The 27,330-nt window shown below is 41.1% G+C and overlaps 1 protein-coding gene across 1 annotated transcript; it reads left to right on the top strand.

The window, feature by feature from the left end:
* Nucleotides 1–1,629: 1,629 nt before the first annotated feature.
* Nucleotides 1,630–26,408, top strand: THSD1 (thrombospondin type 1 domain containing 1). Its single transcript, XM_030200429.1, has 6 exons — nucleotides 1,630–1,930; nucleotides 6,386–6,553; nucleotides 7,838–7,986; nucleotides 18,231–19,193; nucleotides 21,293–21,451; nucleotides 23,189–26,408. The coding sequence occupies exons 3-6, from the start codon at nucleotides 7,911–7,913 to the stop codon at nucleotides 24,562–24,564; spliced, it is 2,574 nt and encodes an 857-aa protein (XP_030056289.1). The 5' UTR covers nucleotides 1,630–1,930; nucleotides 6,386–6,553; nucleotides 7,838–7,910; the 3' UTR covers nucleotides 24,565–26,408.
* Nucleotides 26,409–27,330: the final 922 nt, after the last annotated feature.

Below are 27,330 nucleotides of genomic sequence, written 5' to 3'. Positions count from 1 at the left end.
CAATGATAATGTTAAATTTCTGAGTCAAACTGAATATCTGGCACTTGCATTTTCATTAATAGGTGTCCCTGCATTGGCAGCGGCAAATGCAAAAAATATTCGTGAATTAGCCTGTTGGGCAATTAAATCAATCAATGCAACCTCCACTGCTATTAGTTTACTTAATGCTGAGCAACAGCAATTACGTCATGGAGTTTTACAAAATCGAGCAGCCATTGATTATCTTTTATTACTTAACCATCATGGTTGCGAAGAGTTTCAGGACATGTGCTGTTTTAATTTATCTGACAATTCAAAGGCCATTGACAAACAATTAGCTTTCCTACGGAATTTAACTACTCATATTACTATTCATAATAACCTACTCTCTGATGTATGGGATCAATTGTGGCAATGGATCCCTTGGACCTGGCTCCGCCCTATTATCCAGTATTTAGTCATTGGTATTTTTGTTTTCACTATTTTTTGCTGTTGTATACAATGCATTCCTAACCTTTTTTCTTTATGTTTTCCTCGTCCATTCGCTCCAACACGTCACTCTGCTCAATATGTTTATAAGCTATTACAAACATCTCCACCTCCATCTCCAGCTGGCACACCACGGAGATTTCATTAAAAAAAAAAAAAAAAAAAAAAAGGTGGAGATGTAGATAGAATGTATTTGGATACAGGCAGCAGATGATGTTTTGTATATTCCTGAGAATCTAGCATGTGATGTTTTTGTTCTTTCCTGAGAAAGTAGCAGAATAGCAGGTGATGTTTGTACATTCCTGAGCAGGTTCACGAGCTGTTCATGTAGAGTTGTTCTTGTAAGCAATGCATGATCATGGTTGTGTAAGCAAAATGTAACCAATAGTAATGATAATACATGTAATATCCATGAATATTCATAGAGTATATAAGAAGGGGATTGACTCCCAAATAAAGAGTTTTTTGCCCAGACGCACGAGAGGAGAGTTATTTTGCAACAGTTTGGATATATACAAATGGGCTGCAGCAGTGTCTCAGGATAGGGGCAATCAAGAGACTCACTAGCACAGTAGATACTTGAGACACAACACATCCACCGTGAACAGGCTTTTAATTTTATGCAAATGTATTTCGTGCCTATTTGTTATGGATATTCTGAAAACTAGATTGGGTTGAAAATCAATGCACTAGGTTAATGGCAGCCAGATTATAAAGTGCTAAACCTGGCATTTTTGCCAAAGCTGAATTTTAAAAAGTTAAGTGTATCTTGAAGCCTCCTTGGCTCAAATCTGGTAATAAGCAACTAAAAATAAATATTGGGGGGGTGGGGGGAGGACTTGGAAAAACAATAACATGAAGTGCATACTTTTAATTTCTTTTTGTAAAAAAAATGCTGGTCAGATACCTTTCTTCTGCCAACTTAGCACCTCAAAACGTTAAAGTGTATTTCACTAAAGCAAAGCTCTTTCATTTTTTAAATTGTTGGAAGGCCTTCACACAATACTCCAGTGTCTTGCATGTTTCCTGCCTCGTTTCCTGGGGAAAAAAATGGGATGCGATGCATTAAGAGTACAGACTTTTTCCAGTGTGAACATGTCTGTGTGTGGGCTCTGTCTGTCTTTCCTCTGCTGCAGTTCAGGGCTCCATCAGACTGGGAAGGGCATTAGCTCAGTCCAGAACCCCTTTCCCTCCTCTTCCTCCCTCAGGGTGCAGTGTGCACTTGAAGCGTTCCTCCAGCAGCTAGTGTGAAGGATCCCAAACCAGGATCCATTCCAAAAAAATGAAGAGCTGCCTAGGGAGAAAACTCATAGCACAATTTATCAGGAAAAGGGGTGTGGAGAAATTACAGCTCTCTGTGAAAAGATTCTGACTCCCCTCTCGCCGGTGCTTAGAGCAAAGCAGAATGATGGGGGAGTGCATGGAGACCCTGGTGTCTGCCAAGTTGGTGACTTATTGCAAGGTAAGACACTGCCCATCAGTCCTGCCAAGGATGGGGTCAATTTCAGATGGCTGTAGTGTTTTACGTTTATTTTTCCTAGGGGACGTTTTTGTATTTTGTTTCTTCACCTAGGAGCCTTTTATTCGTAGATATATTGCTGGGCTTCATTACACAGTGCTGTTCATAAGTTGAGTTCCAAGACTTAGCCATTTGTTTTATTGCGGGCATGCTTCTGTATGGAGAAGAGGCTCTAGGAGTTAGGGGTCAAATGAAGCTGAAAGGAGACATAGTAGTAATCTAAAGAAATATTTATGTACAGAAAGGGTGGTATATGATAGACAAGGAGACTATCTGAATTCATGAAAGCATGTGGCAAGCACAGAGGATCTCTGAGGGAGAGGAAGGGTTGTAGAAGACTAAGCACTTGGCTGGAATGAGCACACTGAATAGACCGTATGGCTGTCTTCTGTCTTCATTTTCAGTGTTTGTTTTCTATTTTCCTCAGGTGTTTTCTTCTTAGTGTTTATCACAAAAGTTTGGAACAGTGTCCTTTTTTACTAGGTTTTCTTAAAGGAAACACTGTTTTGGATTTTCAATATGGCTTTTGTCATATTGTTGTGTTACTTTTGATTCTGAGCAAGTCACTTAACCCTCCATTTCCCCAGTTACAAAATTAGTACCTGTATATAATATATAAACCGCTTTGGTTGTAACTACAGAAAGTGGGTATATCAAATCCCTTGCCCTTTCCTTTCTTGTTATATACCATTTTACCATGGGGACAGTGTGATCATCTAATACATAAGATATCTAATAGATAAGATATCTGAGGTTTGTTTTCAGTGGTATAATGCTGAGAGTAAACAATAGTCCTAACTGGAGAGACAGAGTTGAGTCCATTATATAGCTCTGTTCAAATTCCAGACTGGCCCTGCCACTAAGTGAACTGAATAGTGCCAGAATTTAGGGGGTTGACAAAGGACAATTTAAAGCTAGCTGATGGAGCAGCATGGCTAGAGGAGATATCCAGGTCCCACCAGCTGAAGAGAGACCTGAGTCGACCAGACATGGCGGTGGGAGCCTGCAGTGCATTTCCCTATCCCCCCTCCGCCTTAAAGCTGGAACTATTTCTTGAGGTTGATCTTGTGCATTTGAGGATAAACGTGCTGGCCCAGGGACCATGTCTTTTGTATGTGCTCACGATGTCAGCATTAAGGAGGAGGAAGCGTAGAAAGCCACAAGGTGCAACCATAATTAGGGGCAGTGTACAGTGTAGGTGTCTTGCACCAACGCTGTCTTATATATTGTAAAATGATTCAGCAGGGGCTTACTGGTTGTACTGAATGAAAAGCAAAGCCATGGAAAAGGGTTGGATGGGAGGGTTATCTAATGGACCAAGGTTTACATTTAGGAGTTTTTTTTTTTTTTGCTTTTTTTTTAAAGATTACTTCCTTTCATCCTGCTGGAGATTTGCTCCAGCAAAAACAGCTTGCTGGAAATCGCACTATTCCAGGCAATGAAAACTTTATAGTTTTTATAATTGTACAGTATATACATGTATATGTTTTCATGGACATGAGTTTGGAAAGATTTCATTGCATTTCTTCTTGGATATCAGGGACAAAGGAATAGCTTTGTGCCAGCTTTGAACCTTTCAGAATGGTTTCCGTGTTGTCATGTTATAAACCTCCTGTTTTCATGACATTTCACTGAATTGTTTTATAATCAGAACGTGTATAGATGGTGCTAGACTGAAATGTGTAACCTATGTTCACCAATATAAAATGTTTTTATTGGCAAGCAGAACCAAAGTCAGAAACTAAAATGTATTAGTTCCATACTGGCGCACAAATTTGGTTAGACTTGATAACCTACATTATTTTTAACAGGGAACAACAGGGAAGGGCCACAACCTAGTTGGGTTTTCAAGATTTCTATAGTTAATATGCCTGAGATTGATTTGCATGTACTGCCTCCATTGTATGCAAATTGATCTCATGCATATTCATTGTGAAAATCTTGAAAACTCGGTTGTGGCCCTCGAGGACTAGGTTGCCCACCCCTGGGATACAATAACAAAAACTTTATAATATAATGGGGAAAAAAACATAAATCAAGCTTCAAATAAAATCTTAATCACAAGGTCTAGCAAGGGAGTTCTTTCTAAAACAAGGGTTCTCAATCCATTCCGCAGGGTACACTCAGCCAATTAGGTTTTCAGTATACCTACAATAAATTTGCACACACTGCCTCTGTTGTACGCAGATCTCTCTCATGCATGTTCATTGTGGGTATCCTAAAATCCTGACTGGCTGGGTGTGCCCTGAAGTCTTGGTTGAGAACTTTGGCCCTAAAAGGAAGGTAGCTAGACTGCAGCCTAGCCTAGCCTCAAAAGGAACTGAGTTTCATAGGGTCGGTATGGGGGAAAGAAAAGTTTTGTGGTAACTCTTGTTGCTGTTGAAAATGTTGGTACAGCCAGCAGAGCTTCTGAGATTGACCCAAGTACATTGGTAGGCTTATAGCAATGTAATAAGTCACTCAGCTATTTTGCTTTTATGATTTAACTTTCTCAGGTATCTTCAGGAATTTACCTCTGCAGTTGGGCTCCAGTGCAAGTCCCCGATATAGCAGATGAATGACAGAGAAAACTGCTGCCCCTGTAGCTGTAGCCAATTTGATCATAGCACACCGCTCTTAATATACAGCTTATTGTCTTGTTTAAATTCGCCGCTTTATATCCCAGCACAATCTTGCCTGGCCTCTCCAATGTCCGTTAACCCTATTCACTGTGCCACTCAACAGCTTTGTTGTTCCCTATACCTTGCACATGTGAGAAAAGCAGTCTCCATAACTCATTTATAACTATCTCTTAGAAAGGGAAAGGGAAATGGGACTTGATATACCGCCTTTCTGAGGTTTTTGCAACTACATTCAAAGTGGTTTACATATATTCAGGTACTTATTTTGTACCAGGGGCAATGGAGGGTTAAGTGACTTGCCCAGAGTCACAAGGAGCTGCAGTGGGAACTGAACTCAGTTCCCCAGGATCAAAGTCCACTGCACTAACCACTAGGCTAAAGTTATAGAAACTCACTCACTGATCGGTGAGAAAAGAAAAGATTTTATTGAGTAGTCATTATATGTTCTCTAGTCATGCAAGTGTCATCTTTGAAATTATATGACATATTTTCCCTACATGTGTCTCAGATCTATGAGAATACTTAGTATTTTATGATATGTTTATTAAAAAAAAATATATATATATATCCTGTTCCATCTACAATTTTGGGTGGTTCACAACTAAACATACGTGCATTGAGACATTATTAAAAAAAAAAAAAATTAGTCCCAGCATAAGAATGTGCCATGAAGAGACTTGCAGTTCTATCAGACTCTAAACTGGCCAGTGCTAGAACAACATTATCAGTGTGGGGAGGGGAGATTTTGATTTAGTTCTAGCTTTTTTAATAGTAGGGCAGGGTGAGTTACTTTCAGATACACTAGGTATTTCCTCCTCCCCTGGAGGACTCACAATCTTAAGTGTGTACCTGAGGCAATGGAGGGTTGTGACATGCCCAAGATAACAAAGAGCAGCAGTAGGTTTTGAACCCTGTCTTTCAGCTTGCTGCTCTAACCAGTGGCATAGCCAGGTCTGCCAACTTGGGTGGGTCCTTCTGATTCTCCCCTCCCCCCCCCCCCCCCCCCCCCCACACACACACACACACACACACTTGTTCTGCATCTCTCTCCCTCTCCTGCAACTTCCCCTCTCTCTGAACCCCCTACCTCAGAACCAGCCAATGAGTAAACAGGAAGTGATGTCAGTGAGGGCTGGATGCAGCAGAGGGAAACTTGCAAGGCTGGTGCAGGCAGACTATGAATTGCAGCTGCTGCCAGAGATGGAACTGAAGTAGGGAGGGGGAGGTTCAGAGAGAGGGGCAGATGCCAGATCCTGGGGGCAGAGGAGAGGGGAGGAGAGTGAGGCGGCTGCTAAGGAGGTGTTTGGGGGCCTCATTGGCTACCAGACTGGATGGCCCTGTTCTCACCCAGGTCTACTCGTAGCTATGCCACTAGCTCAAACCTTTAGGCTATTACTCCAATCCTGTTGACAGCATAGTCTGTTGTCCCACAATCACATTATAAATATTGAACTGTATCTTATTAAACTTAAGCTCAGCTTTTAAAAGTTTTACTGTCTAAATTCATTTAAGTAAAGACAAGTAATTGGCTGCAGTCAAGACCACTCATGACAAAGCTATTGCATTAGGCATCAGAATAGAGTGGGCTATGGCCCAACCAATATTTTGCCCAATCCAGCTTCAGCAACTAGAGAGCTTGGAGGCAGGGTCAGAGGGTGATTGGTTTAGCCATTTCAACCAAAAGCTGTTCCACTGCCTCTGATTTGTGATGCCATTCAAGGTAAGACTCATGCTTGTGGTTTGTGTGGCCATTTACTATCAAGTTCACATCCTACAGCGAAAGATATGTCAACCTATGAAGACTCCATTCTTCTCCAGGGGCAATGCTAGAATTCGACTCTATAAACTGTAAAGAAAACTGCCATGCAGACAGTACACATTACTACGCTGGAAACAGAAGATGGCTTCAACCTCCAAAGCTTATGTCTTCTGCTACTTGCTGCAGGTATTTGTCATTTTAGTATGTTTTGGTCATACAATATGAGCACCTGTTCTTCTGTCCTTCAGTTTCTGTTTCGTCCAAATAGCAAGGCTAAAGTGTTTGTGGTGATATTTCAGCACAGACAGGAATAAAGGTTCCCTCTGAATAAACAATGTGAATTAAATTCCTTTAGTCTTGTGTATTATACAGTATTCCAAGCATAGACATGCAAATCTAGTGGTCTTCATGCATGGTGGGGACATGAGATGAAGCTACAAAGTAGTAAATTTAAAATGAATCAGAGAAAGTTTTTCTTCACTCATCTTGTAATTAAACTCTGGAATTCGTTGCCAGAGAATGTGGTAAAAAGCTGTTAGCAGGGTTTAAAAAAGGTTTGGACCGCTTCCTAAAGGAAAAGTCCATAGACCATTATTAAAATGACTTGGGGAAAATTCACTGCTTTTTTTTCTGGGATAAGCAGCATCAAATGTATTGAACTTTTTTGGGATCTTGCCAGGTATTTGTGAGCTAGATTGGCCACTGTTGGAAACAGGATGCTGGGCTTGATGGACCTTTGGTCTGTCCCAGTGTGGCAATACTTATGTACTTATGGTACTGTTAAGTATTGAAACACTAAAGAGATTCACCCACCATTTCCCTACAAGTTCTAGAAACAGCCATGTTAACAAGAGTCGCAAATGACTTCATATACCTCTGTCAGCGTGGACTCTAGTCCTTGACAGCCCCTACCTCTGTAAACTGTTAGTTCCTACAGGACCGTACCAAGCTACAGTTAAACCCTGTGTGACTCATCCACTGATGCTTCCTCACCCCACCTACTTTGCTATTGCCAATGAAAGGGAGCAGCTATTGTACCCCCTCCATATTTGTGTCCTGTGCAGCCGTAGCACTCTCACAGCCCATTGTTACTGGCCTAATTATTTTTGATGCTCACTGTGTGTTCTGTATTTGTAGTGACTAATGTTAGAACTGACATCAAACACTTATGAACTAATCTGACCTCATTTCTTGTTCTGAACATGACTGCTCCCTGGTATTCAGGAAGATTGCAGGAGCACAGCTGAAAAAAGTCAGAATGAATGACCTATTAATGCCAATTTTAGCAGCTACATTTAGTATTACTCATTACCTACGGCGTATAGTTCTGAAATAATAACCATGACAATAGCTATAGCTATTGTTGACACCCTTTCTCTGCTTTTATTGAATGTTGTTTGAAGTTTCAATGTGCTTTTATTATTTTGTAAGAAGCGGTGGGCCTAATTTAATGGATTCTACTCTCTGAAGGTTGTCTTTCTGATATTCTGGATGAAAACGAATGTCCTTTTAGAGTAGGACATGAGGCAGCAGGAAAGCATCAATGGTTCCACTAATCAGAATGAGACAAATCTTGAAAGACTTCTCCAACTTATTGCTGGTTCTTCTCTGTGATTATGGTAAGCACTGTTAGTACTAAAAGGTAGCTATCTAAAATTGCTCCTTAATACGTATGTATTTTATGAATTCTGTTTGAGTACAATGATGACCCAGAAGATATATGGGTTGCCAAAAAACTCAGCATCGAACCCCCCCCCCCCCCCCATATAATGGTGGTATTCTATATGCTACGCCTAAAATTCAGCAAAGTTTATAGAATTAATACTTCACTGAAGAGGTTCTGTGTAAATTTAGGCATGGCCATTTGCACCAATCAAAACATGGTGCAAATATCCACGCTTAAATTTACACAAGGAACACCGTCATTCTACAATTACATGTGTAGCTCAAAACCACAACCCCGATCCACCCTCAAACACTCATGACAGTGAAGGAGTGGCCTAGTGGTTAGGGTGGTGGACTTTGGTCCTGGGGAACTGAGGAACTGAGTTCAATTCCCAGCACAGGCAGCTCCTTGTGACTCTGGGCAAGTCACTTAACCCTCCATTGCCTGCCGCATTGAGCCTGCCATGAGTGGGAAAGCGCAGGGTACAAATGTAATAAAAAATAAACAAAAATAAAAAATGACCCATTTTGCATCCCCTTTTTTGGACCATGCCTTTCTTTACATGGGTAAGTCCTCATTAAATCTAACTAGTGCCAATAATTGCTTGTTAAAAAGCCAATTATTGGCACTAATTGGCTCATTGTATTAAATCAGGAATGTGCCTAAATTTGTGCACGCAATGTTTGGCAACTTTTATAGAATCAGGGGAATAAAGGGCAGTTCTAAAAAGGGTGTCTATATTTATTGAGTGCACTAATTTATAGAATAGGTGCAGTATGTGCGTGAATATCACAAGTTGGCATTTACATGCACAAGTACTGTTTAATAAATTTATATCCCACTCCATCTAAAGTTCTGGGCGGGTTATAAAAATACATTCATAATAAAAATAACAAAGACAGAAGAACAATCTGGAATACGCACGTAATGGTCATATCTTTTATAAAATGAGCATATTAGTACTAGGCACTGTTCCATAAAAAGTGCGTCTAAGTTGCATAGTGTTGTACTGCTATGGATTTACAGCCTGCTTCACTAACACAGACTACTCAATAATTACCGTGGATTCTTTTGGATTCATATTAGGTAAATGAGACCTTTATTAGAGGTTCTAAAATCTACAATGATTATGATATATACAATGATTAAATCATCTAACTAAAAGAAAGCTATAAGACATATATACATATTATACATACAACATCACTGGTCAGGAATTTCAGGCCCTTATCTGATCAGCCAGGAAGTCTCTTTATCACCAGGAACAGTCTTTTCTGCGCGATGCGTCCATCCACAGATGAGCCTCAGAGCTCTGCTGCAACAAGCCCCCCTTTTTATTAAGCTAAAGCTTATTTTCAAAGCCAAGGAAAATTACAGGAATGTACATGAAGATGCTGTCACACGCTCTCAGTTCAGGTAAACAAACCACTAGCCAGGTGGCTTATCTCCTGAACTTCAGGCATACCCTGCCTCCCTCCTGCACATGCTGGCTTCAGAGATGTGCCTTATATTCTACATTCAAACTTATTTTCACACAATCAAAGTTAAATAATAATTTTTAAACAGAATTACTTCTAATGAACAATACAGACCCCAAGTGCACTTGTTGGTCAAGGCAGATAGAGTTGAAAAGCAATCTCTAAAATTCTTTTTATTACATGTGTGCAGCTGCAAGGGAGGAGCCATCAGTGTGTCATGAGCATTTTTCCTAGTGATGCTCACAACTTACAGAATACTGTTAGTTGTGCACGTTGAAAGATGTACTTAGTTGCTAATAGTCTATAAGGGCAGTGGCGACCCTACTGTTAGGCCACCTGAGGCGAGGTTCTCAGGCGGCACTCTTTTGGAGCGGCATCCACTCCCATGCTCACTGTGCTCTGGCATTGCCCCCTGCCGTTCCCTGAATTTACCTTTTCTTGCTTTCCAAAAGTTAGGGTGGCAGCAGTTCCCATATGCTGCCCTGCTGCTGACCCCTTCTCTCTTATGGCCCGCCTCTCTGATGTACTTCCTCTTTCCTTGGAGGTGGGGTGGGCCACAGTAGAGAGAAGGGGCCAGGGCTGGCAGGAAGGCAGCATATTGGAACTGCTTCCGCCCCAACTTTTGGAAAGCCAGAAAACAAGGTAAATTTAGGGAATGAAAGAAGTGGGGAGATGTCAGACTAGGCAGGACGGGATAGAGCAGAGCCAGGGTGGCAGACCATCCCCTCGTCTCAGGTGGCAGACCGTCTTGGGCTACCCCTGTGAAAGGGCTTAGCTGTGCCCCTTTGGGTACCTAAAATTAGGCAACTAAATAATATATAGCACCACTCTCAACATGTCACAGTATCAGTATGTTGAAAAATCTTATCTTCAGGAAGGTAAAGCCTCAGAATCGTTGTTGGCATTTATCTGTGCTCATCGTACTCTATCATCAGGAAAAAAACAAACCCTTTCCTTAAATATGTTACAACTTATAATGTGAAACAAATTTTTTTAAATCAAAACAGTGAAGAGTGTTTAAATTGCCACACTTAGCTTTCAGTGTTTGCACTATTCTGGTCCTTCTGATGATGGCCAGCGTTTTGCAGTTGAATAATTACTACTACTACTACTTAACATTTCTAAAGCGCTACTAGGGTTACGCAGCGCTGTACAATTTAACATGGAAGGACAGTCCCTGCTCAAAGAGCTTACAATCTAAAGGACACGTGAACAGTCAGTCTGATAGGGGCAGTCAAATTGGGGCAGTCTGGATTTCCTGAAAGAGTTAGGTGCCGAACGCAGCATTGAAGAGGTGGGCTTTAAGCAAAGACTTGAAGGTGGGCAGGGAGGAGCATATTATGGACCTTGCACAATTCTGAAAAAGATTGCTTTAATAGAATGGAGTTTATAGAACAATAAGTTTTATCATGCTTCATGATTCTTACAACATTGAATTCATCTGTGGACAGTACAAAATCGTGGCCTGGCTAATAAAGGACACAGAGTCGTAAAGCAACCAATCATTAATTAGTAGTCCTCTGATTGGTTGCTCAAGTTCTGTTTAGAAAAAATAGAACCAGTCAAGTGCTAGATTTATACCTTTTAAGTTCAATTGTGTTCAATTTATAAATCCCAAACTGCTCTCCATTATAATTGTTTCTTCCAGTCTCTAACTCTAGGATTACAGGGTGTTTATCATAAAAATTTGCAACACATTTAAGGGAAGGATTTTCTTTTTTTTTATTTTCAGTGATAGAGTATGATGAGTACAAATGTGTCCTAACAATGATTCTGAGTCTTTTCCTTCCTGAGGAGTGGCCTAGTGGTTAGGGTGGTGGACTTTCGTCCTGAGGAATTGAGTTCAATTCCCACTTCAGGCACAGGCAGCTCCTTGTGACTCTGGGCAAGTCACTTAACCCCCCCCATAGCCCCAGGTACTAATAAGTACATGTATACAATATGTAAGCCGCATTGAGCCTGCCATGAGTGGGAAAGCGCGGGGTACAATGTAACAAAAATAAAAAATATCGCTTTTTGTGACTTTGCAAATAATTTTACCGATGCTGTGATACATTAACAGTGGAGCTGTATATTATTTAGTTGGTTATTTGTAACTTTGCTTCACTTTTTTTTTTGCCAGTGGTTGTATTCATACCTAAAATTGGGTTCCACTTTACAGAACTAACTCCATAGGTCACAGAAGTCAGTAATACTAGTGTGAAGATGTCTTTAACCAATAGGACTGTTTTGTTGAAGCAGCTCATGAGAGATCAGTAATAATTTGACCGCAGTGTCTGAGTTATTAGCTGTTTACAAAGTCAGTTCTAATTCTTCTACCTCTTTCTGCTCTCATCAACTGTCGATGCATTGTCTCTTTTTGGCTTAAGAACACTTGTCTCTTCCTCAACACCTCTAAATGAGAAGCAATTATCTTCCCTAATCCTGGCACACTGCTTTCCCTCTATTGATAGCCGCCTTCTCCCTTTTTCTGATACAGTCAAATTCTGGGTGTTATCTTTGATTCCAAGTTGACCTTTAAGCCTCAAACTGATTGTCATTCTTTCTGCTTTCTTTACTTTTCATCATATCCGTGCTTTGTGTCCCGTCCTTGACCACTCTCTAATTTGCATCCTTCTCTCTATTGTCACTTTTCACCTTGACTACTGTAACTCTTTATGTTGGTCTTCCTCTCTACTCCATCAAATGCCTCCAACTCATCCAGTCGACAGCCGTCAAACTTTTCTCATCATTTTGATCATGTTATCCCCCTCCTTTACCTAGAAAACTGGCTTCCTGTCTCAGCTCAGGTGAAGTTTAAAATCCTTTGCCTTGTTTTCAAATCGTATCTCCCCTCGGCCCCATGCATACTTTCACTCTGCACTGATTCCCTATCCTCTTACACATTCCCTCTGTTCTTCTATCGCTAATCTTTTAGTGGCGCTCTCTCTCTCTGCCCCATGACTATCTCTCATGAAACTTCCTTCAGCTTCCTTGGCCCTTCCCTCTGGAACACACTTCCCTCCTATATCCATCTAGAATCATTGTTCACAAAATTCATGTCATTGCCCCAAACCCATCTGTTCTCCGAAACATATGGACTAACCTGCTCTTAGTGTCTCCCTTCCTTTTGTCTCCTCCCCTGATGACTCTGTTTTAGTACTGTAAACTGCACAGTAGCCTCCATGGACCCCATGCGGTATATCAAGCTCTGGGAATAAATAAATAAATTAGAACTGCAAAGAAGCATAAAGCCAACAGCTTTTTGTTAAACTGAGCATATAAAAAATGTTTTACTCAAAAGCTGAGACAAAGCCTGTGCGAAAAGCTGAATGAGGGGGGGAGGGCAAAAATTAGGAATGCCAGAACCAGGAGAAGAGTCTTGGACATGTCCTGGGCTTCGTGGTAGCAGCAGGAGACAGTGAGAGTGTCAGTCAGCAGCAGGATTTATTATTCCTCAAGGTAGTGGCTGACTTTGGTTTTACTCCATATTTACCTGTTACACATTGGCAGTAGTCTCAGCAAAAGTCAATGTGTGCTTTCATGCAAGAAAATAATTATTTTTGGACACTAAAATAAAAGTTTGGATTCCTTCTGTTTACTGTAAGATTCACAGAATATTGAAATTAAACATTTACAGCCTGAGGAGATGATGTTTATATAGTGCCACCAATTGTACACAACACTTTATAGACAGTCCAGGTCACACTAAAAGAACAGAGGGCCATTGGAAAGGGGTGGGGAAACAGAAGGCCCCTAGAATGCATGGCGAGTGAGAACATGGGTTCTGGAATCCAATGTAGCATGGTAGAATTTCTGTTGCTGGTGGATAGGAATGTCAGGAGAGATTTCCATGAAATGGGATGGACAAGAATCTGAGGAAAAGGCAGTGGCAAGTTATCTTACAGAAATATAGCTAGAAGGATTCGATAACCGAGGAACTGAGGAAATGGTTCGCAGTGTGATATAGAGACAAGTGACAATGAAATGGACCAAGGAACCCAAGCAAAAAAGGAGTTACAGAGGATGGAAAGAAAAAAAAGCCTGCCTTTTCCATGTATGAGTTTTAGGAAATGCTGCAAAATTATCGGACAATTATGTAATACCTCTGTACTTGCAATTTCACTGGTTGACTATTTTATATCGCGTTAGATTTAAATTGTTGGTATTAGTATATGAGGTGTATTATGAAAATATGCCTTCTTATCTGGGATGTGTAGTTATTCCCTCTACTCAAGGTAATTGAGATCATTACCTCATTCTAGATTGGTTATTCCTTCACTTTATGATGTTTTAGGATGTTATATTATATTTTATAATAAATGTGGGGTTTTTTGCATGCACATTATAGGTCTATCCTATTTTATTATAGTTGTTTATATATAGGGCACTCCCTTCTTGCCTCTAAAAGGAAGCTGAACAGAAGAGACTAGAAAAAACAAGCCTTTCTGTCAAAGGGAAAACACTTTAGAGTTCAGATTTTCTCTTTTATAATAATGCTAACATTTATTAGAGTAAATAAATAGTTACAATAAAAATTCTTTTATCCCAGTATTACAGAGAATTGAATTCTTATTTATATCAGTCCAAATTTCAGTATAAGGAAAATAGAATCTCTCTTTCTTTCTCTTTTCCCTTCGGAAGCTGTCAGACTCTGACCTAGTACAAAAGGTACCCAGTCTGAATACTGAAGCTTAATTTGTCCAATCACTTAATGCCTTACATTTTCTCTCTTACTTATCTGGTATTCTTCAACTCTGACCTCTAAGGTCACCTTCACATAATTCTGTTTCTTTGGTATTTTTCTCAAATATTCATCATTTGCTCTTTGTAACCTCTTTACCTATCACTCATTGTGGTTCTTCACTGAAAATGCCCCTGTGTTATGTTAAAAGCCTGTTTGAAACAAACAGAGAAACAAACATTAAAGTTTATAGCCCATCACTAGGTTTAAGCAAGCCTGTCTATAGTCTGTGAGAAAACCAAGACACAAGCAAGCTATTTGCCCTACTAAATAAGAAAAAGGCATGTTATACAAAGCTGTCTGATTTGAAAAACCACACAGCTCTATACATAGTGTTCCCTTCTTGTTTTATTTATTATTACATGTTTTAAACTGCCATGATCACATATGGCTAAGTGGTACAGAAAATTTTAATAAACTATATCCAGTCTGGAATAAAGAAAGGTGTTGAATTAGAGAATAAGTGAGAGAGAGGGCAGAAAGGAAAATTCTGCATAGTCTGTGATGTATGAACTTACCGGTTCATTTCACGTAGAAGGCGAATCACTTGTGGTCCAAACTGCCAGAATACATGGGGGGGGGGGGGCATTTTAGATATGACGTCTAAGTCCGACTTTGGACGTTTTGCAAAAAACGTCCAAAATCTAAATAGGAAAAAAGGTCATTTTCAAAAAAGAAAAATCTCTTTTTTTTCGAAAATACTGTGGACATTTTGTTTTTTTTGATGTTTTGTGATCTGGACTGGGTTTTTTTTTTTGGCCCATTTAAAAAAAAAAAAAAAAAAAAAAAGTCCAAGTACAAAACGCACAAAATCAAGCCATTGGGATGTAGGAGGAGCCAGCATTTTTAGTAGACTGGTCTCCCTGACATCCGAAGACAGCTGTAGGGCACCCTTGGGGGTACTGCAGTGGACTTCGTAAAAAGCTCCCAGGTACACATCTCACCATTGCTCCCTTACCTTGTCTGCTGAGCCCCCCAAAACCCACTACCCCCAACTGTACATCACTACCATAGCCCTTATGGGTGAAAGGGGCACTTATATGTGGGTACAATGGGTTTCTGGTGAGTTTTGGAGCGCTCACAGTTTCCTCCACAAGTGTAACAGGTAAGGGGAGATAGCAGCCTGGGTGCACTGCACTGCACCACTACTAGACTACTCCAGGGACCTGCATGCTATTCTAATGGACCTGAGTAGAACATCTGAGGTTGGCAAGTAATGTTTTTCATCACATTTTGGGGGGGATTGGATGGGGTTAATGACCACTGGGGGAATAAGGGGAGGTCACCCCTGATTCCCTCCGGTGGCCATCTGGTTATTTAGGGCACCTTTTTGTGCCTTATTCGTTATAAAAACAGGTCTAGCTCAAAACATCTTAGTTTTAGTCCTGGACGTTTTTGTTTTGTTCCATTATGGCTGAAAAACGTCTAAGTCTTAGGAACGCCCAAGTCCCACCCTGAACATGCCCCCTTGAGATTTGGACGTACTTCTGACAGACTCCATAGAAAAACGTCTAAAAATAGATTTTGAAAATACTAATTTGGACGTTTTTGCGAGAAAAACATCCAAATTCTGCTTTGTCACTTTTTAGATGTTTTTCTGTTTTGAAAATGAGCCCAATAGTGATAAGATATGCTAAGGACACAATGGAATGTAACAATGGCCTATGTAATAGTACTAGGCTTTATTGCTGATTTAATAGGGAAAATGACATGGATGAGCCCCTATTGTCTCTCTTCTTCCTAAAATACAAGGTGACAAGTTAAAGCAAAGATTTGTTTATTTATTTATAATATTTGTATTCTACATGATCTAAAATTCTCGGTGGATGACAAAACATACACAATATAAAAAGACAATCGATCAATAACAAATTTAAATTTTCAAAGCCTCTTTCAACAGTCCTAGCGTAGGTTTGAATTTATTTATACAGGGTCTTTAGAGTAACTCTAATCTGCCCCATAGGCTTGCTTAAACAAGTATGTTTTCAATTCTCTATTAAATGCCTCTATATGTTGAATATTCCTTAAGGAAAAAGGAAGGGCATTCCATAATTTAGGTCCTGCAATCTGAAACGTTGAGCCCCAATATTCTTCAAGCCTCACAATGCGAAAATATGTTTCCTTCAATAATGCTCTCTCAGCTGATTTAAGCACTCTAGCTGGTTGGTAAATCTGCAAACTAGTTGAAACTACAACTGAAACCAGGTTATTCAAGACCTTGAACACCAATAATAATTTAAATTTCACTTGTCGTTCAGTTGGAAGCAAGCACAACTTCCTAAAAACTGGAGAAATGTCAAAGCGAGAACAACCAGCAAGGATTCTGGCGGTTGCGTTTTGAGCAACCTGCAGTGCAGAGCTTTTTGTGAGCTCTTTGAGATACCAAATAGAAGAACATTGCAATAGTCAAAATGCAGGGTAACTATGCTCTGTACTACTGACCTAAAATTATTCTCTGTCAAAAATTATCTCATTTTCTAACAAGTCTCAGTTTGAAAAAAACCAGACCTACAATCTTATGAACTTGATGTTTCATATTAAGAGCTGAATCTAAAATAACACCTAAATTACGAACATTACCAAAAGAATAGACATCATCAATCTTAAAGGTTGTAGGAATATCAGTAAAAGAATATCATGATAACACAATAATCTGTGCTTTAGCCATAGTTAACTGGAGATGGTTAGCACGCATAAACTGTTTAACAGTGTGCAAACAAAGATGCAACATATTAAAGCACTCATCGATAGATTTATCGATTAGACACCGGAAACTATATATCACTAGCATAGTCGACAATGGAGTAGATAGCAGAGTAAAACAATAAATAGTTAAAAGCAAGTGCATGCAAATAGATCTCATGCATATTAATTGGGGAGATTCTGAAAACCCAACTGGGTTGCAGCCCTTGAGGACCCAGGTTGCCTGCCCCCCTGTGCTATTGGGTCCCAGAAGGCTTTCAGGTGGGCTCCACTATGACTTCCTACTGGAGTCATGCAGACAGGAAATTTAAGTAAATGCCAAACAACCAGATAAAAAGAGTGTGCAGACAAAAAAAAACATTATTTTTGTTTTCTGGGTTTTTTTTTTTTTGCTTGCTTTTTGTTAATAGTGTGCACTATCACTCGATAGCATACGTTATTCTATAAGAATATGCCTATTGAGTGCGCACTATTAATAACAAGAAAAGCTAAAATGTTGACTTTTTACCTTGCTGTTTCATTCAGAAAACAAATATGAAATGACAGGAAAATATTGGTATTTCCAATATTGTTTGACACATCCCTAGCAGAAAGGTTTGTCCAGTATTATACAGAGAAGTTGTAACTAAACCACATATTGGTTTAGATTTTGAAGTCATATCACAGTGCAAAAAATTGGTGTCATATGGAAAGGTTTCAAAGCCACTATGGAGTAGCAGCCTAGTGATTAGAGTAGTGGGCTGACAACTAGGAAAGCTGGAGTTCAAATCCACAGCTATTCTCTGTGAGCTTGGAGAAGTCACTTAACCCTCCATTACCTCAGGTAAAAACTTAGGGCCTCTTTTATCAAACCGTGCTAGCAGTCCCCAGTGCAGCAGTGCCAACAAAGCCGTTCACTTTGAATGGGCTTCATCAGTATTACCTTGTGGGAACCACTAGTGCAGCTTGATAAGAGGCACTTAGATTGTAAGCTCTCTGGGGACAAGGAAAGGCCTGAATGTAACTCGCTTTGAGCTATTACTTATCATTCCCACCTTAGTAATTCCCTTACCTCTTATTTGTCCTGTTTGTCTGGCCTAATTAGATTGTAAGCTCTGTCAAGCAGGGACTGTCTCTCTTCATATTCAAGTGTACAGCACTGCGTACGTCTAGTAGCGCTATAGAAATGATAAGTAATAGTAGTAGTAATCCAAATAAATAAATACTTTAGAAATGACCCTGAAAATGTTTTATATGCTGACAACTTGTTATACTTAATAGTGACACTTGCATGTGTTACTGTTTCTATTGCAGTTCTTGGTGAAGCTGAGTATCTTCTCTTGGGACAACACAGTCACACAGCTTTAAGTAGCCACACAGTTGTTGTGGATTTCTACTATGATGACAGTGGTAACTTGACAAGCCAGAACAGAACCATAATACTGTTTGACACCAGCACTAACTCCACAGTCACAACCAAACAGCTTCCAACAAACCAGTCGCAAGGTAGTATTGGATTTGAGTGCTTCCATTTTAAGGCTGCAGGGCTATACCAGTTCAGAATAGTCCATGAGGGTGTGAATAGCAGTGATGTTGAATTGGGGAGCTGTGTGCTGAATGTCACCTGGCCAGTGTTCCACATCGATTTGAACCGAACTTCTGAAACTGCAGGAAGCTCCCTCCAGGTTGGAATATTCATCACAGAGATGCTTTGCTCACTAGAGGTTAATAAGACACTGTTCTCATTGGATGTACAACATACCAATCATCTTTATGAATATGAGAAATTAAGCACTGATGGAGACCTAATGAAGAGGACTAGCAAAGAAATTATCCTTTCCAGATCCCAGTGGGTGGAAATTGGCTGCACTTCTGACAGTCAACAAGCCTATGTCATGGTGACATTGACATCATTGGATACCAACTTGGTGATAAGTTCAATTGGACCCATTGACCTCGTCCAGAGGTTTGGATACAAGCTAGTGGTGACGGCTGCACTAATTTGTGAGTCTTTGGTAGGTGTGCATATTATTCCACCTCCATGCATTTCCATTCATGGCAAGATTGCGGTGTACAAGGAGATTTCAAGGCGATCTGGCGTCAGCATTGCCTCGCTGGCCGAAAACATGCTGTACCCAGGGAGGGACAGAACGGAATTTAACTGCACGTTGTTTGACATTGGGAATAATAAATACTGTTTTGAATTTTTTGTATATTCAAGCAAAAGCCATGCCATTCCACGAGCAAAAGAATGTGTGACAATACAAAGGGAAATAGGTTTGTATGGAAACTTTATTTACTGATTTGTTTGTCATCAATGAGCTTATTGCAAAAGAAAATGAACTAGTTCATGCCTGTGCAAAATGGTTTGTAGATCTGTGCTGATTGGAATCTTTGCAGGTTATGACTTCTTTTACTGGACAATATGGATGATTTTCATGGTCACCCTGAAAATGTATGCAAAGTTTTCATTGGACCTGAGATCACGTGGAGGGGCATTTTTGAAAGGGACGTCCAAGTTGTGATTTGGACGTCCTTGCAAAATGGCGAAATCCAGGGGCGTGGAAACCCGTATTTTCGAAAAAGATGGACATCCATCTTTTGTTTCGAATATACCGTTAGAGACGTCCAAAGCCTTAAATTTGTCCGTCCCTAGACATGGACGTTTCTGACTTTTGGCGATTTTCGAAACCAAAGACGTCCATGTCAAAAACGGCCAAATGCAAGCCATTTGATTGTGGGAGGAGCCAGCATTTGTAGTGCACTGGTCCCCCTCACATGCCAGGACACCAACTGGGCACCCTAGGGGACACTGCATTGGACTTCATAAAATGCTCCCAGGTACTTAGCTCCCTTACTTTGTGTGCTGAGCCCCCCCAAAGCCCACTACCACCAACTGTACACCACTACCATAGCCCTTATGGGTGAAGGGGGGCACCTAGATGTGGGTACAGCGGGTTTTGGAGGGCTCGCTGTTTCCTCCACAAACGTAACAGTTGCACAATTAAATATATATTTATTTATATATGTATTTCCAACTGCAGCTTCTTGTGACTCTAGGCAAGCCACTTAATCCTCTATTGCCCCAGGTACAAAATAAGTACCTCTATATAATATGTAAACTGCTTTGATTTGTAACCACAGAAAGGCAGTATATCAAAGTCCCTTCCCTTCCCTAAAGGATTCATAATCTCCTTCCTTCACACTCACAGATCCAGAATCTCTCCCTTTCTGTTCCTTCAGGTCCATTATCTCTCTCTTTTCTGGGGTTCTTTGTCTCTCTCTCTTACCTGGACTGGATGGCATACATCCAAGGGTACTCGAAGAACTCAAGCATGAAATTGCTGATCTGCTGTTAGTAATATGTAACCTGCTGTTAAAATCGTCCATATTACCTAAAGATTGGAGGGTGGCCAACATGACACCAATTTTTAAAAAGGGTTCTAGGGGTAAGCCTCACATCTGTGCCAGGCAAAATAGTGAAAACAATTATAAAGAATAAAGTTACAGAACACATAGACAAATATGGTTTAATGGGACAGAGTCAGCATGGGTTCAGCCAAGGGAAGTCTTGCCTCACCAATTTGCTTCATTTCATTGAAGGTGGAATAAACATGTGGATACGGGTGAGTCGATTGATGTAGTATATCTAGATTTTGAGAAAGCTTTTGATAAAGTTCCTCATCAGAGACTCCTGAAAAAATTAAAGAGTCATGGGATAGGAGGCAAGGTTCTGATGTGGATTAGGAATTGGTTATTGGACATAAAACAGAGGGTAGCGTTAAATGGTCATTTCTCTCAATGGAGTGCCGCAGGGATCTGTATTGGGACTGGTGCTATTTAACATGTTTATAAATTATATGAAAATCAGAATGACAAGTGAGGTGATTAAATTTGCAGATTTTTTTTAAACTGTATTTAGGCTTTTTGATTGAATTCTCTGGATAACTTGTTTGCATTTTATCCATATGAATGTTGTTTTTATTTAACCCATCCTGGATGCTTTTATGGAAGGATGGAATAAAAAAAATCAAATAAATTAAAACAAAGAAATTCTTCAGGCACTGTTATCTCTAAGCTGAGCAGGAGTCCTCTACGTGTATTGCTGCCAGTGGAGGTGGGGGTGTGGGTGCTTCAATATAGTGTTCTCAATTTCTAAAGACAGGCAGGTTCCTTACAGAGGTTGCCTGTCCCCGCTATTGAAAACATGATAGTGAAACAGCACCACCCAGTGGCAGAACTATAGGTGGAAGACTCCTGCTGAGCTTTGAGGGAACAGTGCTTTCAGACCTTGCACAGAGGATTCTTATAACTGCTGCATAGGATATGAATGACACTGCCATAAAATAATGAGATTTTTTTTTCTTCTTCTCCAGAAACATGGAGCCTGTGGCAGGCCTGGAGTCCCTGCAGTGTGAAGTGTGGGGACGGCACCAGGGAGCGGCACAGACAGTGCCTCTCATCCTCTCTAGCAAAATCTGGCTGTGTGGGTACCCAGAAAGAGATTTCATCCTGTTCTCTTGAAGACTGTACCTGTACGTAATCAAACTAAAAATAAATAAATAAATAAAGTGACTCATTTGGAGTGGTGCCATCAATGGGGAAAACAGTGCCCTGGGCTAGGGCTACTTACAGTGTTCCTCTTCCTGTATCACTTTATGACCATGGGCTTACAAATCTGCAGACAGTGAGACTCAATAGGAAGACATGCCACCTCCCTGTCTTGGTGCTCCAAGTGGTCCCCAGTTGTGCTTCCCCTTTACAACAGCCCCAATTTAAACTTTGCCCACATATTCGCAGCTCCCCTCTGTGTGGATAATCCCTTTTTGTTTTTAGAACTACCGGTACTTATACTGTGAATAATCTGTAATATCATCAATGTAGTATGCAAATCAAGTGACTCTTGTACTGCCCTGCTAAACAAGAACAGAGTATCTGTAGTAAATCCTATTTCAAGGAAAGTTAACTTTTTAAAACATTAATTTGCCAACCTGACAATATATTTTGTTTTTGGAATAAACCACACAAACACAAATAGACTTGATGGCTCAAAACAGAACTGTTTCGGAAAGGGTCGCCTGCCTCAGGAGTTACAAAATCTGATCAGCAATATGCTGATGCTAATGCAGTGTGAACACCCTCAAAAGTGGCAATTATAAAACAAACAAGAATAGCAATGTGGTTCCCAAAGTCACCTAGTGTTCAGGCTTGCAGTTAAGAGCAGGAGCTGCCTGGAGCATGCAGTGCACTCATTTTAGGCTGAGATGCAGGCAGATGGTAGGCCAATGACTAAGGCAGGAGCCCAGAGGAAGTTCCATACTGCCTGCAGCTGATGATTCCCCATCTTCTGCCTCTGAGAAGTCCAGTCTAGCAGAATGAGCCAATCAACAGCCAGAGGTGGGGAAATATTTTCTCCAACTCCTTTAGTGAGAAGGTGGTTGGGGGGGGAGGAAAAGAGAGGAGAATGCTTGTGTGGAGGGGGAGGTAAAAGGAGAGACAGCAAGTAAGTGAGGGTGGGGGCACAGAAAGGAGAAAACAGGAGATTGAGCCTGAAAGTTCCAGGAGGGGTGGGGTGTGGTCCTAGATAATGTATGGAAAACGAAAAGGGAGGAGAAGAATCCTCAGTGCAACAAAAGCAATGGACAAAAAAGTGAGGCCAGCTCGAAGAGGATATCAGGAAGTCTTTAATGTGGATAGCTTAAAAACGACCCGATACGGCCGTCTTTCGGCACCAAAGCCTGCATCAGGGGTCAAATAAATCTCTTGTGTTATGGTTGGTGGCTTAACCAAGAGAGATATGTAGCTATATGCCTAGTGGTTAGGGTGGTGGACTTTGGTCCTGAGGAACTGAGTTCAATTCCTGGCACAGGACTCTGGGCAAGTCACTTAACCCTCCATTGCCTGCCGCATTGAGCCTGCCATGAGTGGGAAAGCGCGGGGTACAAATGTAACAAAAATAAATAAATAAGGCTTCCTTGAATTGAGAAACAAAACAAATCTCGGCTGTAGAGTGCCGCAGCTGCAAAACTCATCAATGATGTCATTGACAAGTTTTGCAGCTATGGCGCTCTACAACCGAGAGTTTTTGGCTTTGGTGCCGAAACACGGCCATGTCGGGTTGTTTTTAAGCTATCCACATTAAAGACTTCTTGATATCCTCTTCGAGCTGTCCTCACTTTTTTGTCCATTGCCTAGATAATGTATGGAAATGAAAAAAGCTGACTGTGTGGCTTCCCCTTTTTTTCTGTTTTTTTTTTTTTTTTTTAATACAGCTGTGATGCCACCAAGCAAACCTTCCCCACATCCCATGGAGAACCAGAGGACTGGTAACCTAGTCACAGTCATTGGCATATCCCTGTGCCTGGTTATCATCGTAGTCACTGTCCTCATCACTATGTGGAGAAAGCTCTGTAGGACCCAGAAGTGCAGCCGCTCGGTGCGACACAACTCTGTCCATACGCCTAGCTTCCGCAAGAACTCTGATGAGGAAAACATCTGCCAGCTGAACCCACGAGAGAGTTTTTCTGAAAGCAGTGGAGATGCTGTGATGCGAAAGACGGGAGAGGCTGGTAACATCTCTCTCGCCTACAAACACAGTGTAAAGCATGCTGAGGAGCACGCCCAAGAACAAAATGCACCCACCAATGATGCTGCAAGTGTTCAGAAAATAATTCCCCCCATTTTTAGCTACCGCCTGGCACAGCAACAACTGAAAGAAATGAAAAAGAAAGGTCTGACGGAAGAAACTAAAGTGTACCATGTTTCACAGAATCCTCTGACCGACACAATTCTCGATGCCACCCTTCTTCCACCATTGGCTGCAGGCACCCAAGAGGAGGTGACTACAACCACATTTAGAATCAGATCTCCATTTTCAGAGCAGACCAGTATTTATCCAAAATTCCAGGGTGAAAGGCCTAGCTCCAGGTTAGAGTTTACTTCCAACCCTGGCACTGCTGTAGTAAGCCCCAGCTTGAAACTGACTAGACAGCCTCATCTGAGTTACCAGGACACCAGAGGGGGATATTATACAAACCACACTTTTAGGAGAACTGCCAGCTTTCATGAGAGCAAGCAGGCCAGGCCGTTTAGAGAGCGCAGCCTGTCGACCCTTTCATCCAGGCAGCTACCTGCCTATATAGCCAGGGCTAGAATGCTAGATTGCTCACTGGAAGAGAGATTCAGGCCCAAGCCCAGAAGAATGGATGATAAGCTTGAGCTATCCAAAGACACTGTCTTGACCAGTGTGGCGTTCAGCTGTTCAAGACACCATCAGACGAGGCTTGCAACTGACAAGCCTGATCTGATTCATGACCAGCAGTCTGGAGCAAGATCTGAGAAGCTAGAGCCTAGCAAGAACAGAAGGGGGCTTCAACCAACGTACAGAAGCTCCTGGAAGAGAGTCGGAGATTCCACTTGCAACACCGGAGATCATTATCAGAGAAGCAGCCATGGCCCCTTTAGCCCAGCTCAGTACCGGAGAGAGAAGTGTCAGAGCTTCCCCCGAGATCCTGAATGTGCCTTTTACGACAATACTTCTTTCGGACTTACAGAGGCAGAGCAGAGGATGATCGATTTGCCTGGATATTTTGGATCAAATGAAGAGGATGAAACGAGTACATTAAGTGTTGAGAAACTGGTGATCTGAGAGGCCACTTGCTTGTTCTATGTCAACGTTCCAGTGCACATTTTTCTTAGACTTGCTGCTTCTCCCATGTCAACCTGAACAGGCTCATCTAGGCCTGGCTTTGCCCCAGAGCATGAAGGGAGTTGTGAATCTGCTTTCTCTTCCAGTACAAGAGCTATGTTTCCATGCATGCAAAGCAGGTCTCGCTTCAGCGTGTTTAGATTGATCTGGGTGAGATGGCAACCTGCTATCTCTGCTGATATGTCTGTGGTCAGGTTATTTTCTTGAGCAATTTACATGACCTTACAGCCTATAGTGAGAGACAAATTATTGGGTTCCCAGCTTTCCATGAAATTCCTGTGGCATTTTTTGGTGTTTCTGTGTGTATGTGGGAGGGGGGAGGGGGTTGAAGCCAGGGCTGAGGTGAACAGAGAAGAGGAGGAAGAGGCATTAATGGTAACAAAGCCTCAGTTATTGGGGTAGAGGAAGAGCAAGGGAGTTCCCTTCCTGGCAGTACTTTGGATTTTTCAGACAGGGATTTTAGAAACTCTAAATCCTGTTGCTGATGAATATGCTAGAGGTTCTCAACCCAGTCCTCAGGGATCACCTAACCAGTCAGATTTTCAGGATATCCACAATGAATAATATGCATGAAATAGACTTGTATGCATCTATCTTATGTATGTTCATCAGGTATATCCTGAAAATGTACCTGGCTGGGTATGCCCTGAGGTCTGAATTGAGAACCACTACATTAGAAGGACCAGCTGCTATCAGGCAGGGCTGGGTTTGGCCAAGTCAATATTGGAAATGATACCAACAGCAGAGGTGGTCCAAGGAACGAGGATAGACCATAGCGAGTACAAACAAAACTTTATTGAAGACAAATCCAGACCCAACTTTGGCCATCAAATTCTTCAATATACAATGCATAAAGATATCAGCACAAAAACTCAGCCAGGATCATCACACCCTCTCTCACTGACCTATTCAGTATTGGGCCTGTCAACCTTGCCTTTACTTAGGGGGAAATAAATTGAATCCGGATGTGACTCTCAATGTGACCTACAATCTGGACTATTTGTTTAAAACTCTAGTGGCTGAAGTGAGGCATTAGTGGCACCCTCTCAGCTTTAGCCTGTTCACTCATGACCCCTCCCTACCTGCTACCTCATCCTGTCACAGATGAACTGTAATAGGGAAGTCATTACCTTGTGAAGCCATTTGACAAATGATTGACATTTTAATGTAATTAAACTTTCTATACTTTTTATATTGGTTTCTTTCCTTTAGAAATTTCAAGCTTTTATTAAATTTTGAAAGGAAAAAAATCTGTATTTTTTTTCCTCACAATCTACATCATGAACAGCTGTTCCAGAAAATAGCAAAATCTCTGTTGCCTGCAGATTTTGCTGTATCTGCCCATCTGTGCTACCGCTTTCTAGGGCCAATCAGATGGAACGGTAGGCCTCATCCTGTTCCCGCCCATACTGAAAAAGGCCTGGCCCTTTCACCTTCAAAGCTCATTTGAGGAGTTGTATTCAAGAAGTGAATGGAAAACATAACACACTCCCTGAGTGACAAGAAAAAGGAAGGTGTGTGGATTGCACTGTAATTAGTCCCAGTTTCCAGGCAGATCTTTAACAGTTCCTGCTAGGCCGCAGCGGCATAGTGGGATGTTCACCCAGAATGAAAAGACTATTCTATTACCAGTGGTTTTCTTCCATTTTTTATTGCCAGAACAATCTACCAGTAAAATGTAACTTCTGTAAAGTTTTCATTCTGTTGTTTTCATGCTATAGGAAATAATGGAGTTGAAATAATAGCTTTTATTGTGAAAATTAGGTTGAGTGTATCAAAGAAGTCATCCAAATGATACCATATTATAACAGAGTCTTGTTATGTTTGTTAGGTGGTTGCCTACTGTGTACCCAGAATCAGAGTAACCCCTGTACATAACAATATTTATTTGGTTAGGGCCAGGACCAGAATCTTCTGGGAGGCTGTAAACAGCTTTATTCTTTCTCCACATTCACTTTCTCACTAAGCCAGTCCACTCCAATGGCAGCTGTTCATAAGTTAAATCTCTTCAGGCAGATAAACATGAAGTGGTCAAAGCTGATACACGGTAAGGTGCAACAAATGACAACTTAATTTACAATGTCTCTGATGCATGACACGCATAACTCTGTATCTGGATTTTCAGAAGGCATTTGACAAAGTACTTTATGAGCTACTCCTGAGGAATTTACAAAGTTCATTGGATAGGATTCTATTTAATATGAATCAGAGGAACGTTTTCTTCACTCAACATGTAATTAAACTCTGCAGTTCCTTGCCAGAGAATGTGGTAAAGGTGGTTAGCTTAGCAGGGTTTAAAATGGTCTAGACAGCTTCCTGAAGGAAAAGTCTATAGACCATTATTAAAATTGGCTTGGGGAAAATCCACTGCTTATTTCTGGGATATGTATTGAACTTTTTTGGGGTCTTGCCAGGTATTTGTGACCTGGATTGGCCACTGTTGGAAACAGGATGCTGGGCTTGATGGACCTTCGGTGTGTCCCAGTGTGGCAATACTTATGTACTTATTGAGGCACTGCCTATTGTGGATTAAGAGCTGGTTAAATGGTTACTAAGCTTAATGGAGAAGGGTAAATAGTGGGGTTCACCAGGGATCTGTGCTGGGACTGCTGCTTTTTAACATATTTATAAATGACCTGGAAAAAGGAATAATGAATGAGGTAGTCAAATTGCAGACACCACGAAGCTATTCACAGTTCTTAAATC

Source organism: Microcaecilia unicolor, chromosome 4 (assembly GCF_901765095.1).
Source record: "Microcaecilia unicolor chromosome 4, aMicUni1.1, whole genome shotgun sequence".
NCBI lineage: Eukaryota > Metazoa > Chordata > Amphibia > Gymnophiona > Siphonopidae > Microcaecilia > Microcaecilia unicolor.
Note: the sequence above shows the minus strand (reverse complement) of the source record. Positions and strands in the feature narration are given on the sequence as shown.

Bases quoted from the DNA above. Each gene is read 5' to 3' on its own strand.
- THSD1 (XM_030200429.1), top strand. From the start codon at position 7,911: ATGGTTCCACTAATCAGAATGAGACAAATCTTGAAAGACTTCTCCAAC. The intron at 7,987-18,230 runs GTAAGCACTGTT...TTTCTATTGCAG, and splicing joins GGTTCTTCTCTGTGATTATG to TTCTTGGTGAAGCTGAGTAT. The intron at 19,194-21,292 runs GTTTGTATGGAA...CTTCTTCTCCAG, and splicing joins GACAATACAAAGGGAAATAG to AAACATGGAGCCTGTGGCAG.